The 19,305-nt window shown below is 35.1% G+C and overlaps 1 protein-coding gene across 1 annotated transcript in view; it reads right to left on the bottom strand.

The window, feature by feature from the left end:
• Positions 1-295: 295 nt before the first annotated feature.
• LOC145266619 (dual specificity mitogen-activated protein kinase kinase 3-like) overlaps positions 296-19,305 on the bottom strand; it is a 90,761-nt gene continuing 71,751 nt past the window's right edge. The window contains exons 6-9 of the mRNA XM_080122525.1: positions 11,710-11,889; positions 9,643-9,717; positions 6,503-6,642; positions 296-1,346 (exon numbers count right to left, since the gene is read on the bottom strand). Of these exons, the coding sequence (XP_079978651.1) occupies positions 1,196-1,346; positions 6,503-6,642; positions 9,643-9,717; positions 11,710-11,889 (546 nt within the window). The 3' untranslated portion in view covers positions 296-1,195. The remainder of the gene's footprint in view (positions 1,347-6,502; positions 6,643-9,642; positions 9,718-11,709; positions 11,890-19,305) is intronic.

Here is a 19,305-nt window from a genome sequence, read left to right on the forward strand (position 1 = left end):
GGGGTTGTAGGCTGGTGGCTGTGTCGGGGAAGGTCGCGTCATTTTAGAGAAAAAAAAAGAAACTGTTAAGCCCAAGGGCAATAACTCTTTAACGATTGGAGTTACCTTCTTTCGTTAGCGGTATTAAAAAAAAAATTATACACAAATGCATTTGCAAACGCATCAATGGCTGATAACAAAACAACTTTATTCATAGGTTAAGAATTACCTACCTTGATAATATTTTTTTTATTGTTTCTTCTAAATTATTTTAGCAGGTGCCCTAATTTGTTTTTTTTTTGTTCTTTTTATTAAAAAAAAATTTTTTTTCACCCCCTTCCATTAGAATTTGGTAGAGATGACAGTCTTAGAGATTAATAGGTTGGGACATTGAAGAGCGGGCGGTTCTTTAAAGTTGGAATGCCAGCTTCCATCATTTTTTTTTTTTTTTTTTGCATATTTTGCTTTAAATTCATCAGCGTGGGGGGGTGGGGCAACTTGGATTTGTTTTGTCTTTTTTATTATTGTCCCATGTTTTTTTGTTTTTTTTTAATTATTGTCCTATGTTTTTTTGTTGTTATTGTGTGTATGGTTATTATTTAGAATTCAAACTTAACAAAAAAAAAATACAGAAAAATCTCTGATGTACATACCTGTCATGGAACAAAAAATGTCATATTCTAAAAATCACCTAAATTGATGACTAGTTTTTTTTTTATGGTTTTTTAATAGAAAATCGATTTTTTTAATGATTTTTAGTGATTGATAGTATATCGTAACCATTACAAAACTGATTTTAAAATCTTGGTAGTTCAAACTAAGTTGTCTTCCTTTATTAAACATGGCTTCATCATCAAATTTGATTTTCTTACTTTAAAGAAAAAAAAATAATACTTCACCTTATGATTTTTGGAATATGACATTTTCGTTTTGTTACAGTTTTGTACATCAAAGATTTTTCTGTTTTTTTATTTTTTTTAAATAGGCTGAAGTTTGGATTTGCACCATTTTCTCATGAATCGTATGCGGGTGGAGGGTAATTTTTGGTTGTTTGTTTATCATTGTTTTTTTTTTTTTCAATCCATAGAAAAAAAAAAGATGTAATCAAAGGCTGTTTGTTTTATTAACAAAAAAAAAAAAAAAAAAAAAGTCCCCCACCCCTCATTAAGCAGATTTGAAAGAACGGGGTGGGATAAGGTGCTATAAGTCCAAATGCCTACCCAGACAACGTCTCCCAACCGGTGTACTTATCCAGGACTGATGATACATATACTGCCATGTCGATGTCCAGGGTTCTAGCTCGAGTTATAAACGGATGTTCTAATAGAGTGACGTAATTCGGCCGCTTTTCAAGATTTTTTTGCAAACTGAAAATAAATAAAATAATTCAGAGTTTAAAAATTTTTTTTTCAAATTTGTTAAAACATTTTTCAAAATTTATTTAAAAAAAAAAAAAAAAAAATCAAAAAAAAAATCACAAGGATAAGATTTAACGTGAAGATTAAAAGTACAATGATCATGAATATTTTGACAGAATTGTAAACCTCCACATATCATTCACTCAAAAATTAAAAGTCAACACAGAAAGCAGCAATTATTCCTCTTTTGTTAGAAATATTGAAGTTGTTGAAAATAAACTCAAAGTTCATTTTCTAGAACGGATCACTGAATGAAAATGCCATTCTTTTATTTAAAAAAAACAAAAAAAAACACATCTATCCATAAAGATGAGAATCTGTGTGAAGACAACCTTATATACAAATTTTTTGGTGCAAGTCTATAAATGGGCCACAAGTAATCTTTTTTACTATAAAAATCTGAAAAAAAATCTTTATAATGTACGTACTTGTCACTGCATGAAAATGTCATATTCCAAAAATCACGTAAATCGATCAAGTAGTTTTTTATTTTTTTTTATTTAAGAAAATCAAATATTATGAGAAATTTTATTGAAGAAAAACTTCCCACCATCTTGTTTTTGAATGATACACTGCTAGCGACACCTATTGGGAATATAAGATCGCCAAGGGGGCAGACAATCGACTTTCCACACTATAGAAAAAAACTTGGAAAATTAAGACATTTATAAGTTTTGGAGGATGTTGAAAACGAAAATAACGTTTAAAATTCCAGCAAACGAGTAGTTTCCAAGCTATGAAGAATTTTACGTAAATTGAGCACCCACACGTTGACGCTCCTCCAACAAAAATTCGGCAAATGTGTATTTCAGCGGCGTAAATTCAAGTTTTACACTATAATTGGGATGCCATCAGGGCCAGTTGCTTTACTGGAATCTAGGTTCTTGATTAGCTTGGCGACCTCATGTACGGATATTTGCATGTTACCGAGCTTGTTCTGTGTTATAGGGTTGCACTTGCTTACACCACCGCATTTATACTTGCCCTCTATCGCCCCCACAACAGTGGAGTTACTATCTTTAAGAGTATATTTGAGAAAATTGACCACATCCTGTCTGCTCATTCAATGTTTAAAAAGGACGTGTCCTCTATAGTATCAGACCGGACCGAATGGTTACTTGTAGGCATAAACCAATTCATACCATCAAAGAAATTCCAACAAAAACCTAACAGCCAGCCATGGTTCTCCCCTGAATGTGCTGCTGCCATCGCGCACAGAAATCACTTTTTCCATAGCTACCAACATAATAGATGCACTGAGACTAAAGCGGTTTTCAGGAACACCAGCAGCCACTGTAAAAGAGTAATAAAAAATGCAAGAGAGCTACATACTCAATCCGTTAAATCTAAAGTAGCTGAGCAGCAGCTTGGTTCCTACTAGTTCTGACTCAGTCCCAACAGAAGTGTGCGTTCTAACCCAACCATTATCAATGGTCCAGAGGTCATCTCGTCAGCATCCGACAAGGCCAAACTATTTGCCAAGAACTTTGCAGCAAATTCTACCCTATGCGACGAAGGCCATCAACTCCCCGTATTTCCTCCTACAACACGCTAGATAACATACAAATATCTGTGCGTGAGGTCGCCAAGCTAATCAAGAACCTTGATTCCAGTAAAGCAACTGGCCCTAACGGTATTCCAATTATAGTGTTATAAAAGCTACAACCAGAACTTGCTCCCATACTTACGAAACTGTTTAAGTGTTGCCTTAAGGAGAAGTGCTTTCCAACACCCTGGAAAACCTCATCAGTATGCCCAGTATTTAAGAATTTAGGTGATAAGTCATCTCCCTCTCAATACAGACCAATGTCTCCTGAGTGTCATAAGTTGCTGGAATCCATATTAAATAGAGAAGTAGTCAACCACCTCAGCAGAAATAACATTCTTAGTGACACGCAATATGGTTTCCGTTCTGCTAGATCTACAGCAGACGTGCTAACAGTTATATCACATAGAATTAGCAAATCTCTTGACAAAGGCTTCATTTCTAGAGCAATTGCTCGACATATAAAAGGCCTTCGATAAGGTATGGCATAAAGGCCTACTTCACAAGATTTCCAGCTATGGTATAACTGGAAAGGTTTTCTCTATCATTAAATCATTTCTCTCTGGTAGGCTCAAAAGAGTAGTGGTTGATGGGCAGAAATCAGAGGCCCACAATATTAATGCTGGAGTCCCTCAGGGGTCCATCCTGGGCCCAACTCTCTTCTTGATCTACATCAATGATCTCCCAAAACACATACTAAAATCATTCGTTGACATCTATGCTGATGACACGACTATCTATGGCAACACATCAAAGGCCGCAAATGACAACGTTCTCTCTGATTCTCTCTCCTCAGATCTTGAGCGCGTGGTTCAGGGGGGGGGGGAAAGACGTGGCTGGTTACTTTTAATGCATCTAAGACCAAGCTCCTATCATTACATTATAAACTCTCTGATCTCCATCTGGCATCGATTGAAATCAATGGCTCTCGTCTAGGGGAGGCCCCATGTTTTGATAAGCTTCTGGGTTTGACCGTTACTCCTGATCTGAAATGGAACACATACATCAAGTCTGTGGGCAAGGTCGCTGGGAAAATGGTGGGATCCTTCTACCGCTCCAGAAGATATTTCACTAATGATGCAATTCTCGATCTATATAAAAGCCAAGTACGTCCAAGGATGGAGTATTGCTGCCACATCTGGGCAGGAGCTGCTAAAAACAGCCTATCCTGCCTTGACAGAGTACAAAATAGACTTCGTGGCTTGGTGGGGGACGCCCTTTTCTCTTCCCTGCAACCTCTCTCCCACAGAAGAGACGTTGCAAGCCTGTCTCTGTCTTATCGTTATTTCCATGGCCAGTGCTAGTCTGAGCCCCATTCTCTGGTCCCCCTCCCCTCGCAAATCTTTCACGAAAAACACCCGACTAGCTGAAACCACTGTCAATAATTTTCCCCACTATTTATCTGTGCCTAAATCAAAACGTAGATTCCAAGAACAAAGTTTCTTTCTTAGAACTGCACGGCTGTGGAACTCTCTGCCGCTTGCCTGTTCCCCCCCCCCTCCGAATTCAACTTGGATGTCTTCAAGTCCAACACAAACAAATTCCTGATGAACCACCCCCTTAAGTAATGACACTTTATCAAATACCCAATACTATTACTACGATTCTATCCCATTGATTACTGTACACACAATAACCCTTATTCCTGAGTGGCTCCTGGACCTTGAACCCCCCCCCCATGTAAAAAAAATAAATAAAAAAATAAAAAGAAAAAGAAAAAAAAAACAAGTAGACTGATTTTTCAGGAGGTAAACTGTGCTAAGTCATAAACAAAATACCAACCACATATTTATTTATACATATATATATATATATATATATATATAAATAATGCTCCTCATCTTGAGTTGAGCATATTGAGAAGTGATACACGAATTACCATTAGCATATAAAGCGACACTCTTTGTGTAAACAAATCGAGCGGAAGTATTTCGGACGATGTCAAAACATTGTTAAATTCACTACTCATTCAGCAGCCGCCAATAGCGTTATGGCTAGGAGCCTTGACTGTCGTACAGACGGTCGGGTTTCAATCCTGGCTTGAGGTAGTTGCCTGTCTAGCCGCACTGATGAGCTGTGAAACAGCGAAACAGTACTGTATGTGGATGACATATATATACATATATATATATATATATATATATATATATATATATATATATCGAGTAAAATGATTGATAATTTATAATTAAAATTAAAAATCGGTTTCATAAGGAAGAACAAACAAAATCAATAAATTGTATGATCGTTTCGGAAACAATGTTTTTATTGAGATAGACAATACGTCTTGGACAATAGTTTGATCATTTGATTTTATAAAACAAAGTCTCCTCATCAGCAAAAAAGAATGAGTGGGGGTTTAAAGACACCAAAAATAAAGCTAGCATTTTTTTAAGTAAGGCAGATATATCTGGAAAATATTTAAAATATAAAGAAAAACAATTACTTATTTTGATGTTGATAAACAAAGTAAAATAAAATCGGGTGGCAAAGTAAGGTTAAGAGGGGATATCTTTAATATTTCTAATAAAATATACCTTTTAATCGTTCACCTTTAAAGCCCGTAAGTATCATCGTCAATCTAGGATATCTATGCCTATCGAGCTTATTATATATTTACATTACAACGAGCACTGTTTTCTTTTAATTGTATTAATGCATTTACTAATACATTAAAATAAACTCTGCTCTTTAGACTGTTGTTCTAATCTCCTTATATATGCATATATATATATATATATATACTAGCAAAAGTACCCGTCGTTGACTGGGTTCAAAAACAGCCTACAGAAAATGGACTCTGATTTATGAAAGTATGATAGGTTATGAAAAGGAAGGGTTATAAAGAGATAGCTTCGAATTTGGGGGTATCAAAACCAAAGCAAAATATGATGAAAGTAAAAATAAAATAGATAAACCTCATAATTTATTATACCATACCTGTTCACACTGAAACATTTATCACAATATTCTGTGGATCTATATTAAAAAACCTTGTTAAACTTTGTGACATATTTCCATTCTATGGAGGTCAGGTGCGAACGAACACCCCAGAATTTTATTATACCATATTTCTTCAAACTGAAACATAATTATCAAACTATACTTACGCAGATAGATATGAAAAGTCTTTATTAAAGTTTGTGCTTATTTCCATTCTATGGAGGCCAGGCGCGAAGGCAGACCCCACAATTTTATTATACCATCCCTATTTAAGTTAAAACATACTTATCAAAGTATTATTATGTACATCTATATCAAAAACACTTATAAACGTTTTTTAATTTTTTTTTATTTCCATACTTTGTGGGCCAGGCGCGAACGCAGACCCCACAATTTTAATGAACCACCGTTCTGCCAGATCAAACATACCCATTCCTGTGTCTCAATACATTTTCTATCATTATATGTGATCAGTTTTCTATAATAGTCAACCATATGGGAGCCTATTCGTGACCAGACACACACACACACACACACACACACACACACACACGTTCAGCTTTATATTATAGATGTATATATTTTTTTTTAATATTTAAGAAAAAGTTTTTCTTACCATCGAAAGATAAAATCGTCAAATTCTTTTGTGAACATATCCTTAGGAAGAGAGGGCGGTTGACCCTTGACCACTTCTTTTAGTTGTTGAAATGGATTACCCCATTGGTTGTAGGGAAAACGACCCGTGGCCAATTCAATCTAAAATACAATAATTGAAGGCAGAAATAATTAAACAGTTAAAAATAATTTTGTTTTTTTAAATGTAACATGGCAGCTTTACGAAACCTGTTTGTCACATGACCATTGTGGTTAGAAATCTCCAGATTACAAAAAGACTCCATACAGATTTCCAGAGTTTGACAAGATACACCCGAAGAAATGTGAACGTTACATCGGCCGAAACGTTGAGAGACGAGAACAATAGTTTGAAGAATCGAAATAATACAAAAATGTTGGAGTCATTTAAGTAGCAGTAGGTCGGTATGATGTGACACAAGGGCCAGAAAGTGGGATTGAAGAACCAGCACTCTAGAGGAAGGGCATCCTGGCCTGCAAAAAAATGGCTGAGCAGTCCCTGGTAGAGGTGCCTCAGGAGATTAACATTAAACTAACCCCTACTAAAAAGAAAAAAAGCAAAGCCTGGGAGGGCAGACATTCTGGAACTGTCCAGGAACAACTCAGTCAACAGAGAAGAAGACATTTCAACAATAGTCATGACACTGGTGACTTGTATGGCATGTCATTAACAGACCAACGAAGTCGTGTTGGGTGTCAATGTAGTTAACATAGTACTAGCTTGGAGTAACTGGTTTGTGCTCCAAGTACAGAGAGGTCGAAAGGTTGAGGCTAACAAGTTTGACAATGCGTGCACCTGCTTCCTAGCAGGGGTCACAACGCAGGTCAGTATATTTTGAGCGCAAACTGGTTAACAGCCATACACCTTAAAATAAATAAGGATGCACATGCATTTTCTAGTCAGTCTAGAGTTCGAAAGTTAATCGCAGTCCGTTAGTCCGTCACGATTCTGAGAAGATGAAAGACTTCTTGTGGGTGAGGATAGGGTTAGGGTTAGGTGGGGGCGACAAGGTGAGGATATATGGCAGATAAACCGATAGCAAAATTACCACCTTCCTCCTAAGGAGGACGCAGAAACAGGGGCGTGACTTCAAACGGGAAACTGAATAAAGATCCAAATATCCAGATAAATGAGACCTGCGTCTGTAGCTATGCATGAGAAAGCTTTTGTTACAGGTGCGTTGATGTCGGGACACAAATCACTCGAGTACACAGCCAAGACGTACGAAAGAGGATAGAAAAGATATGTTCTGCTTCATTTTTATAAACTCCTCAAAAAGGCTGATGTGCTATGAAAGTGAACCTGAACACGCAATGCACCCTGCGACTCCTCCTTGTTGTCAGTGTTGTCACTGGAGAATAAATATTTTTCTAATCATTCTCATTACTTGTGATTCAAAAGTACAAGAAGCTTCTTTTGTTTACGTCTGATTGTGGAAACATGCATATTTGTATGGATTCAAACAAACTATAATCGATCTGGCTAATCTTATGAATTGGATCTGTTCTTCACATGCTACTCTTCAATTTCTTGTTTGCTGTAAGTGAAGGAGAAATCCTTCATGACCGAGACAATTTTTCTTTTTCTTCCTTTCTCCATGTTAAAAAAACGACCCTGGTTAATGTCTAACTCTGCCCTAGTAAGGAGGCAAAGTAAATAGGAACAACACAAAAATTTTTTTGGAGGAAAGAATCATACCTCCTCCCCAAGAAAACAAAGATGCAAAATTCTTGAAAATTAAAAGCACTTCACACTTGCACTTATGAAATGATAAAAGAATCATACGATGGATGTGTAATGAATCTTAGACAAATTTAGATCTGCTGACCTCAGAGGAAGATTAGATTTGTACAGTATAGAGAAATGTGTGCGGAACAGGAGATCTCGAATATGGTCACATTGGGGGGGGGGAATGCATCAGAGTTATTGGATTAACCCTTTACCGCCAAATTGTACTTTCAAGTTGCCTTTCAAATAAAAAAATAAATAAATAAATACCTGTATAGGAAATATTTCCTACTCTTATAACTTGTCAATCCAACTGGTCTTGAAAGTACAGGTCTATGCACAGTTCAACAACATGCACAGTTCAACAACATGCACAGTTCAACAACATGCACGGTTCAACAACATGCACGGTTCAACAACATGCACAGTTCAACAACATGCACAGTTCAACAACATGCACAGTTCAACAACATGCACAGTTCAACAACATGCACAGTTCAACAACATGCACAGTTCAACAACATGCACAGTTCAACAACATGCACGGTTCAACAACATGCACGGTTCAACAACATGCACGGTTCAACAACATGCACAGTTCAACAATATGCACGGTTCAACAACATGCACGGTTCAACAACATGCACAGTTCAACAACATGCACGGTTCAACAACATGCACGGTTCAACAATATGCACGGTTCAACAATATGCACGGTTCAACAACATGCACGGTTCAACAACATGCACAGTTCAACAACATGCACAGTTCAACAACATGCATAGTTCAGCAACATGCACGGTTCAACAAGTGAAACAGAGTTTGTTTATGTTCGTACATCAGTTGCACGCTAATTTCCATCACGTGTGGATTTCATGATTAAAAACTTTATTACATAAAAAAATTCTGGCGGTAAAGGGTTAATCGAGGTAGCAAAGTGAGCGCAAAGTATGTTGTCGCCTTGCAGGTCCATAATAATGAAGACAGTCATATTAATTGACAAAAAATGCATTAGCAAAAGTAGGTTACAGAATATTTTTTTTCACAAAGATTTTGTTCGGCACCTTCTAGCCATTGCCGACATAAACACTGTACCTTCTCTACAGAAGTACCCAAATGTAAACCTAAAAAGTGTCACGTCATTCCTTGTCATTATCAGTTTGAAAAGGGCACAAATAAAAAAGGGCACAAATAAAAAAAGGGCACAAATAAAAAAAGGGCACAAATAAAAAAAGGGGCACAAATAAAAAAAGGGGCACAAATAAAAAAAGGGCACAAATAAAAAAAGGGCACAAATAAAAAAAGGGCACAAATAAAGAAGGGCACAAATAAAGAAGGGCACAAATAAAGAAGGGCACAAATAAAGAAGGGCACAAATAAAGAAGGGCACTTACCATGGTAATTCCCAGACTCCAAACATCAGATTTTATGTCATAACGTTTACCAGTCACAGGATCAATTCGTTCAGGCTTTTAAAAAGAAAAATTCAAAAACGAATATAGAAAAATTCAAAATTAAACGAATATAGAAAAATTCAAAATTAAACGAATATAGAAAAATTCAAAATTAAACGAATATAGAAAAAGGAATCAATAAAAAAAAAAAATAAAAGTACACAAATTTAATACCAATCAAAGTTCGAAATTAAAGAAAATAAAAAAAGATACTCTTGCAGAATTTGACCTGGATCCTTGGGATTTTCCGTCAATTATGGCTCGGGCTTGATTGGCAATCACCAGATTACGGTAAGTGTAAGTGTTATTCAGATGTTAAAACGCTAACTAAATCAAAAGTTTTTTTTTTGTTGTTTTTTTTTTTTTTTTTTGTAAAAAAAAAATGTAATTTTTAAAAAGTATTTTTGGGATGATGGGGGAGGGGATTTTTCTGTTTATCTTTTAACATTTATTGACAAAAAATAATTTGTTAATCTATATATCTAGAAAAGTGAAATTGTGTGTGTGTGTGTGTGTACATTTCCCTACCAAATTACTCTGTCAATTTTCAGTCTATAGACTCGAGATTTGACATAAGGGGTATTGAGATGTGGGAAAATCTTTTTAATCGGTTTTTGGCCAGAAATTTGGCTGCCAAAGGTTGTAAACTCTACCAAACTTCTCTGCCAATTTTGGGTCTAAACACTTGAAATTTTAGACATAGGTTTCTTGAACGTGGATAAAATCTTTCTAACTTGATTTGAGCCCAAAACAATAAATGTTAAGGGTCAAAGTTAAAAAAATTTGACCTTTCAGCAAATTTTTGGTTTAAACATTTGAAATTTTACATAGTGTATTCAGACATAGGGCAAGCTTTTTAATCGGTTTTTGGCCAAAAATTTGTCTATCAAGGGGTCAAAGTTCAAAATATTTTACCTTTGCAATCTCTAGCAAACTATTCAGCAAATTTTGTATCTAAACATTTGAAATTTTACATAAAGGGTATTCAGACATGCAGAAAGTTTTTAATCAGTTCTCGGGCGAAAATTTGGCTGCTAAGAGATCAATGTTGAAAAAGTTAACTTTTGCAGACTCTATCCAAACTCCTCTGCCAATATTGGGTGTTAACACTCGAAAATTTAGATGTAGGTTACCTGGACAGGAGTCAAACATTAATATATATACATATTCACATAAAGTTATGAAGAGTACATAGGGTTCCGAGTAAAGCCAGGCTGAACTGCTAGTATAATAAATATGTATTTTACAACCGGGCAATGCCGGGCGGTCTACTAGTCTATATATATATATGTTAATAATTTACTTGAAACGTTAAATCAATTAGTATACACCGATCGTAATACATATATATATTTTTAAATTTTTTATAAAAGTAAAAATTCCAAGCTTAATGAATATCTTTTGTGAATCCAGAGCATACATAGTGTAATAGAATAGTTCGCAAAATTCTAAAAATCAGTTTTTTTTTGCTTAATAATTTATTCTTTTCTCAAGATTATCATTACAATATTGTTTTGTGTGTGGCTAACAAGTCATGAAAGTTATGTCTTTGCAACATTTTTAGTTGCTTACTCTTCAGATGCTCACTTTAAAAAAAGAAAAAATAGAAAAAAAACAAAAAAAGAAAACAAAAAACAATTTTAACAATTTATACAGTTCATGATGGTAACCTTACCGAGTAAATTGGGAGAGTTTTTATGATTGCATGAACTGTGTAAATTGTTCAAAATAATGTTTTTCCCCATGTTTTTTTTAAGGTGAGCATCTGAAAAGTAAGTGACTAAAAATGCAACAAAGACATAATTTTGGCGACTTTTTAGAAAACAATAAATTACCACCAGGAGAAACTTGAGATTTGGGATTTTGCAAAAACACATCCACACATCATATATATATATATATATATATATATATACATATACATACACACACACACACACACACACACACACACACACACACACAGACGAAAGAGGAAGGACTGCAATTGATCATGCATATATTTACCGCCATGTAAGGCCGACACCCGGCATCCATAGTGTTGGCGAAAGAATCCACTAAATATCCGCTGATCCCAAAATCGCAAATCTTCACATAGCCTGCTCGGTTGACCAAAATGTTCGACGGCTTAACATCCCGATGAATCACTTTCAGGTTGTGTTGAAGATAGTGCAGGGCCTGCACAACCTGCAAGAAAAAACAATATTTCTGAAGACATGTCCGCTTGAAGCTGCATTTTCCATGACGGAGATGAGAAGTGGTGAACTGAATGCCGATGCCGACCAGCGACTCTGCCGATCATATTCAGGGCCTCACTTTGCGAGTGAAAGTAATAAGCCGCATGATCCAGGTTCAAAAAAAGATAATCATAGATGGTATATATTTTTTTTTTATTAGAATTCTTTGAGATGAGTAAATTGTACAATTTTTTTTTAATTATTTGGACTATTATCCTTATCTTCTAGTTGTTTTTTCACGACGTTTCAACCAATTATTTCTCTGGCCTTCGTCAGGTTAACTGCGACAGGCTAGGAAAAGTCAAATCCTCCAACTACATTACCCTCAGCAATTACTGCCTTCAATAGGTGTTGTCATCTCACCACGGTTTGGCCAACTAATCCTTTGACCGGCTTTGGATGGGATTGAAACCGCTACTTCTAGACAATGCTCACCTGGAATCGTAGATATTCTGCATCTCTATCCACTGTGGAATATCTACGATTCCAGGTGAGCATTGTCTGGAGGTGAATAAATTATACAAATTACTCATCTCAAAATAATTCCGAATTTTGTGTATTCATTTGCGGACGGTTATCCTCATCTTTGGGGCACGTGGTGCAGTGGATAGAGGAGTTGAATCTCTACGGTTCCAGGTGAGCATTGTCTGAAGATAACGGTTTCAATCCTAATTTCAAAGCTAGAGATTTCGTTGGCCAAAACGTGGCGAGGCAACAACAACTATGGAAGGCAGTAATTAGTGGAGATATAGTTACCAGATTTAACATTCCTATCCCGTCGTAGTTAATCACCTGAAGTAGGCCAGAGGAGGAGTTGGCCGAAATGTGATGAAACAACAACTATGAAGATGAGGATAGCAGTCTGCAAATAAATAAATACACAGAGGTCTCGATCACCAAAGCTAATCCAGGGCTTTTTTTTTTTTTTTACATAGGCATCACCACATTATCAAGGCCAAGAGGCCACTCAAGGATAAGGGTTAAAGAGTGTACAGTAGAAATTGGACAATATAGTAATCATTAGTAATGAAAATTTGGTAAATTTGATAACTTATATGGAACGGCTCATCAAGAACTTATTTACGTTAGACTTGAAGACAACCATATTGTAGTCAGCTGGAAAGCAGGAAAACGGAAGACAATTCCACAGGCGTGCAGTTCTAAGAAAGAAGCTTTGTTCATGGAATCTACGTTTAGGTTTAGGCACAGATAAAGAGTGGGGAGAATTATTGATAGTGTTTACAGCTAGACGAGTGTTTCTTGTAAAAGTTTGGCTTTATATTGCAAGTGAAACAGTCGCATTTGTGAGTGATTTTTCCAAGTTGCAACTATAAATAATAAAATGCTTATCTTTTGTTTTTTTAAACCGACAATCTTCCAAAGCTCATTAGTGAATGAAAAATGTATTTTCAATCTTTAGTTTTTATTTTTTTTATTCAATAAAAACAAGTAAAGCCAAATTATTTAAACAAACGGTTTAATAGAAAAACACTTTTTTTTAACAAAGGCTGTTAAAAAAAAACATTTGAAGAAATTTGAATGTTTATTATATCTTCAAGTCTCAACATTACATTTAGTGTATATTTAGAATTACACACCTATTTTAAAAAAAAAAAAACACAAGAAAATCTACGTACTTGTCACGGAATGAAGATGTCATATTGTCGGTTTGTTTAACCAGCATATTAACCTTCTTTGGGTCATCTAATGCTGTATACAAGATTTAAATTTTTGATATTTTCAGAATCGATTTTCGCTGGGTATATTCGGCCAATGTTTTGGTATAGTTTGTTATTTGGTGCTTTTTATATTTTATGGTAAAGGTTTGATTGTTTTAAGAAATTTAGAATGGCTTTAGGATTTTCTGTATCAAAAAGTCTTTTTTTAAACTTGTAGCAGTATTGATGAATTTGTGTGAGATCATGACAGTCAAGTAAAAAGTGTTTCACTGTATAAGGTTTGTGACATGGTATACATTTGGGAGATTTTTCACTTTTTAGTAGGTGGGAGTGAGTCCTATCCGGATACGTGATAAGACTACTTCTTTACGTGATTTTCTGGTATCCAGAGGGTTTTTTTTTTTTTTTTTTTTTTTTTTTTTAAGTATATGGGGTAATTTGGAAGAGTTTGTTATTTTGGCAATTGTTCCAATTTCTTGCCATTTCTTTGTGATAAAAATGTTTATTGAACGTTTGTAATCCGTATATGGGACCTTTATGGCGCTAATTTGTAGTTTTAAGGAATTTTTGGCCACCATGTCAGCTTTATCATTTCCACGGAAACCGTAGTGACTGGGAATCCAACAAAAGAAGAAAATTTTGTGTTGCATGATAGAATGGATCTTTTGTAACAGTTTGATGAGTAGGAGATTGTTTAATTTTTGATTTTTGATTTTTTATTGCTTCTAATACTGATAATGAGTCTACAAATATACATTTTTTGGAGTTTTGGTTGGTGATAATATCTAGAGCCAGGTTTATGGCTGTAATTTCTGCACTATAGATAGAGGAGTTATTTCGTAACCTTTTCTGCTGAATAGCGTTTTCTGAAATAGCGGCACATTCCACTTCGTTTTGATCTTTGGAACCATCCGTGTAAATGTGTGTCCAATTTGGGTAAGTATCCAGAATGTTGTTTAGTTTTTCTCTATAGTCTGCAGAGTGAGTATTGGATTTATGATATATTGTCAGGTCTAGTATGACTTTAGGTTGATTTAACAGCTAGGGTGGGAGTTCTGGGAGATTTTCCTCGTGGATGCTGGTTTGATCTATTGAGTTGTCTGTAAGTGGTTTTAATTGCTTCTTCCATGTAGAGACCAAAGGGTTTAATTGCATTTTCTTTTTGTTTGAATAGATGTGTGTAGTTTGGATTGAAAGTGCATTGATAGGCAGAATTTTTGGGGTTTCATCTTAGTTTTAGATAATATTGTAAGCCTAATTTTTCACGTCTCAATTTTAGTGGAAGTTCATAGGCTTCAGCACATAAGCTTTCTATCGGAAAGGTTTTGAATGCGCCCAGGGCAAGTCTTAATCCTGTGTGATGGATAGAATCTAGAGTTTTAAGGTAACTTTTTCTGGTTAAACCATATATAAAGTTTCCATAATCTAGTTTGGTTCTTAGAGTTCTAAATAATTTTAAGAGTGATGAGCAGTCTGATCCCCACTCAGTATTTGCTAGAACCCTTAATAGTTGTAGAGTCTTGAAACATTTTTGTTTTAAATATTTTAAGTGAGGGATGAAGGAGAGTTTTTTATCAAAAATAAGTCCCCAAAAATTATGTTGATCAGCTATTTCAATTTTTGATCCTGTTAGATTAAGAACAGGGTCATTGTGCATTTTTCTATGATTGTATGATTACAGAAATGGACACATTTAGTTTTGGTTGTTGAAAATTTAAAGCCATTTTCTGTCGTCTATTGTGTTAGTTTGTTTATGCACATTTTAGTTGGCGTTCTGAAGTATGAATATTTTTGGATCTATGGCAGATTACAAGGTCATCCACATATAAGGAGCCATTTATCTCATTGTTTAGACAATTTACAATATTATCAATTTTTATATTAAATAGCGTACCTGATAAAATGCATCCTTGTGGAACGCCTTCCTGTATTTTTGTGTCTGATAAGGTGGGTCCGATTCTTACTTTAAAACTTCTATCAGATAGAAAATCTTTTATCAGTATGGGTAGTCTGCCCTTTGATTCAAGGTTGTAAAGGTCTTTTATTATACCTTGTCGCCATGTTGTATCATATGCCTTTTCTAAATCAAAAAAGATAGCTATTGCATGTTCTTTTTTAATGAATGTTTCTTTGATAAAGGTCTCTAATCGAACTATGTTGTCCATTGTTCCTCTTTTGTTTCTAAAACCACTTTGTAGGTTGGCAATTGAGTCGTTCGTTTCCAGATACCAATTCAGTCGTTTATTTATCATTCTTCAAATGTTTTGCAGAGACAACATGTCAATGCAATTGGTCTGAAATTTTGTGGATCTGAATTTTCTTTCTCTGGTTTAGGGATGGGGATCACGATAGCATGTTTCCAGCTATTGGGTAGTTTTCCCTTGAACCATATTTTGTTGAGCGTGTTTAAAAGATGTGTTATAGATTTGGAAGGAAGTCGTTTCAGAAACTCATAATGTATCTCATCCGCCCCAGTAGCTTATTATTTGCTTCGTTTATGGCTTTTAAGAGTTCATTTTTAGTAAAAGGATAGTTGTATTCTTCTTTGTTGTTCGAGTTGAAATTTAATTTATTTATCTTTTCTTCTGTATCTTGTTTTGTCTTTTGGAAGGATTGACTGTAATTTTTGCTGGAGGAATTGTTTTGAAAGGTTTCAGCAAAAAGATTTGCAATATTTTTTGTCTCCGTTATTTTGATGCTGCTTTGTAGGAGATGATTTAAAGGGGAGGGTGAGTTTTTACCCGAAATTTTTCTTACCATGTTCCATACTTGTTTGGGGTTTGTATTCGAGTTTATTTTATTTATATAGTCTTTCCATGATCTTTTTGCTTCTCTAATAACTTTACGAGCCACTGCTCTTTTTTGCTTAAAAAGGTTGAAATTGTACTTTGTTGGTTGGGAGTTGAATTTTCATAAGGCAGCTTTACGTTGGCGAATTGCTTTTTGGTATTCGTTGTTAAACCAGGGTCTTTGTTGTTTGTTAGTTCTGCTACTTTTAGGTATACATTCATGTGCAATGGTTAGTAAAGTTTTAGAGAAGTATTCTATGGATTTATTTGGGTTTTCCTCCTCTGAGAGTTTTTGTTGGCATTTTTTTTTATATTCCTCCCAATTTGCTTTTTTTATTTTCCATTGGGAGAGATGGGGTTTTGTTTCTTTTAGATTTGTTAAAAATCACTGGAAAATGGTCGCTACCCCATAAATCTTTTAAAAAGGTTTCTTGGAGACATATGATGGCTGGTTGATGGCTTGTTATAAGAAGTAATAAGTCATTTATGTTGGGTTTTCAGCCCTGGCAGTTCCATTGGATGCTTTTTTTGGGTTATGATTAGATTTTATGTATTTGTTTTTAACTTTTGTTAGTCATTGGTGTCTGATCCTCGATCTTCCGTGTCCATTTCCTCAAATCTGTTTTGGATTGAGTCTCTTGGTCTGGAAGATAGATGAACCTGATCTGTTTATTTTGGTTTTAGCTTCTCTGTTGGTTAGTGGTTTGTTTCTTTTTCCTTCATGGGCACTTTTTGGTGTCTTTTTTTTTTTTTTTTTCTCTCGGTGAAAGGGGTTTCTTCTGTGGGTGTTGTAGCACTTTGAGGTTTTGTGGGTCTTTTGGGTTGAGTTTTGGTTTAGGAGTTTTGTTCAGTTTTGTAATCTTTATTTTCATTGTTTTGTTTTATAGCTTTTTTTTTTTTTAAACTCTTCCATTAGTTCCCTTAATTCATCGATTAATTTCATAATGTCTTCTGGTTTGATGTTTAATAGGTTTGCTTTTGTTGTTTGGTTATTTGGTCCGGTGGTATGCTGTATGTTTTTTTTTTGTTATTTCTGAGTATTTTATATTTCTGGTTAGGTTACGAGCTTCTTGGAAGGTTATATTTTTTGTATATTTTATTTTAATTTCTTTTTCTTCCATTTGTCGCATTCTTTTGAATTTGCACTATGGCCTTTTTGGCAGTTAATACATTTTGCCTCTTTTTCGCAATCTGTGTGGGTCTCGTTTTCGCCACACCTCATGCATACTGGAGAGCGTGCGCACTGGTCTCGATGGTGTCCGTACCTTTGACAATTGTAGCATCTGAAAGGGTTTAGTATGTACAGTTCTATATTTATTTTTTCATATCCTATTTTGATGTTACTTGGGATTTGATGGGTATTAAAGGTTAGAATATACGAGTTTGTATCGATGGTTTCACCATATTTTTTAATTTGGATCCTTTTTACATCGGTAACGTTTTGATTTTTTAGGTTAATTTTAATTTCTTCCAAGGAGCACAGTGATAGTTCTGAACTCCTGATTACTCCTTTACTAGTATTCAACGTTTTGTGGGGATAGATTTTTACTTTTTGGTTATTAAAAAGTCTCGATTTAAAGATTTCTGTGATATGCTTTTGGCTTTCTACTTCCACTAGTAGTGTGCTGTTATTTAGTTTTTTGATCATTTTTGGTTTGATACTTGAGAAAATTTTCTCTATTTTGAAGAGGGGATACTTGTTATCGGTTCTCCTTCGATTGCTTCAATAATTATGAAAAAAAAAGTAGATTTTGCATAAGATTTTGGTGTTGTGATTCTGAACTAGATTTGTCTGAAACTTCACAATGGTTTCTTTTTTGAGGCTTTTTCTTTGCCATTTAAATATTTTGAATTTTTCATTTCTCCTGCTCCCCAGCCGTCTCAGAGCCCTATTTGGGAAGTGTTGGGGGGAAACCCATTCGCCCCAACACAAGGATACAGGAGAAGTATACTCTTCCTGCTGATGGACTCAAGCACCCGTGTTTCCTTCGGCCTTTCTAATGGCCTCATTTCTAGAAAAGATGTTGGTTTTCCAGCCATGTTTTATCCATTCTTCAACAAGTTGATTGACCCTCCAGCCACCGCTTACTAGTCAGTTTTTTGCCTAATGTGGAGAACGTGAGCATATTTTCTTATGTTTGTCTGATTTAGTGCTAGTCATGACCAAACGATTGATTGGATCGGGCCTATCCAACCGCCTGTCTTAACCGAAGTAAGGGCCAAAGTGGCGTGTTACACCTTATGTCCTAATAGGACCTTGAACTTGATCTGCTCAACCACCAGGATCCCGTCCTTAGGCATTACAGGTTGCCACCCACAGTCAACAGGTGACCCCATTGAGAGACTTTTACTCTCTGAAGGGGGGCAGTTGGTGTATTCTAATGCCCCACCGACAGAGCCGGTTGGGAAGTAGGGGAAGAAAAAAAGGCGGGAAGGGAAGGGGGCTGTTTTTGTTTTTGGTTTTGTAGCCCACAATTAAATTTTACAAAAGAGAATAGAAAAACAAAAATGAACATCAATGTAGGTGCATTTCGTCTCAGGAAGACATCATATTGTAACGTTATCTTTAATAGGGTTACATGTCACAAGGAACATAAGAAACTCCTGTTTCAGGTTTTAAGCTTTACTCCTCACTGTTACGGCTGTGACTTCTCTAATGCCTAATCTCTTTTTTTTTTTTAGTCTTTTTCTTTCTCCTTACCATGAGTATTTTTTTTATTTTTTTATTTTTTATTTTTTATTTTTTTAGTTTTTTTCTTTCTCCTTACCATGAGTATTTTTTTTATTTTTTTATTTTTTATTTTTTTTAGTCTTTTTCTTTCTCCTTACCATGAGTATTTTTTTTATTTTATTTTTTATTTTTTTTTTTTTAGTCTTTTTCTTTCTCCTTACCATGAG

The sequence above is a fragment of the Euprymna scolopes genome, chromosome 41 (genome assembly GCF_053919585.1).
Source record: "Euprymna scolopes isolate OS-2025 chromosome 41, ASM5391958v1, whole genome shotgun sequence".
NCBI classification, from domain to species: Eukaryota; Metazoa; Mollusca; class Cephalopoda; order Sepiida; family Sepiolidae; genus Euprymna; species Euprymna scolopes.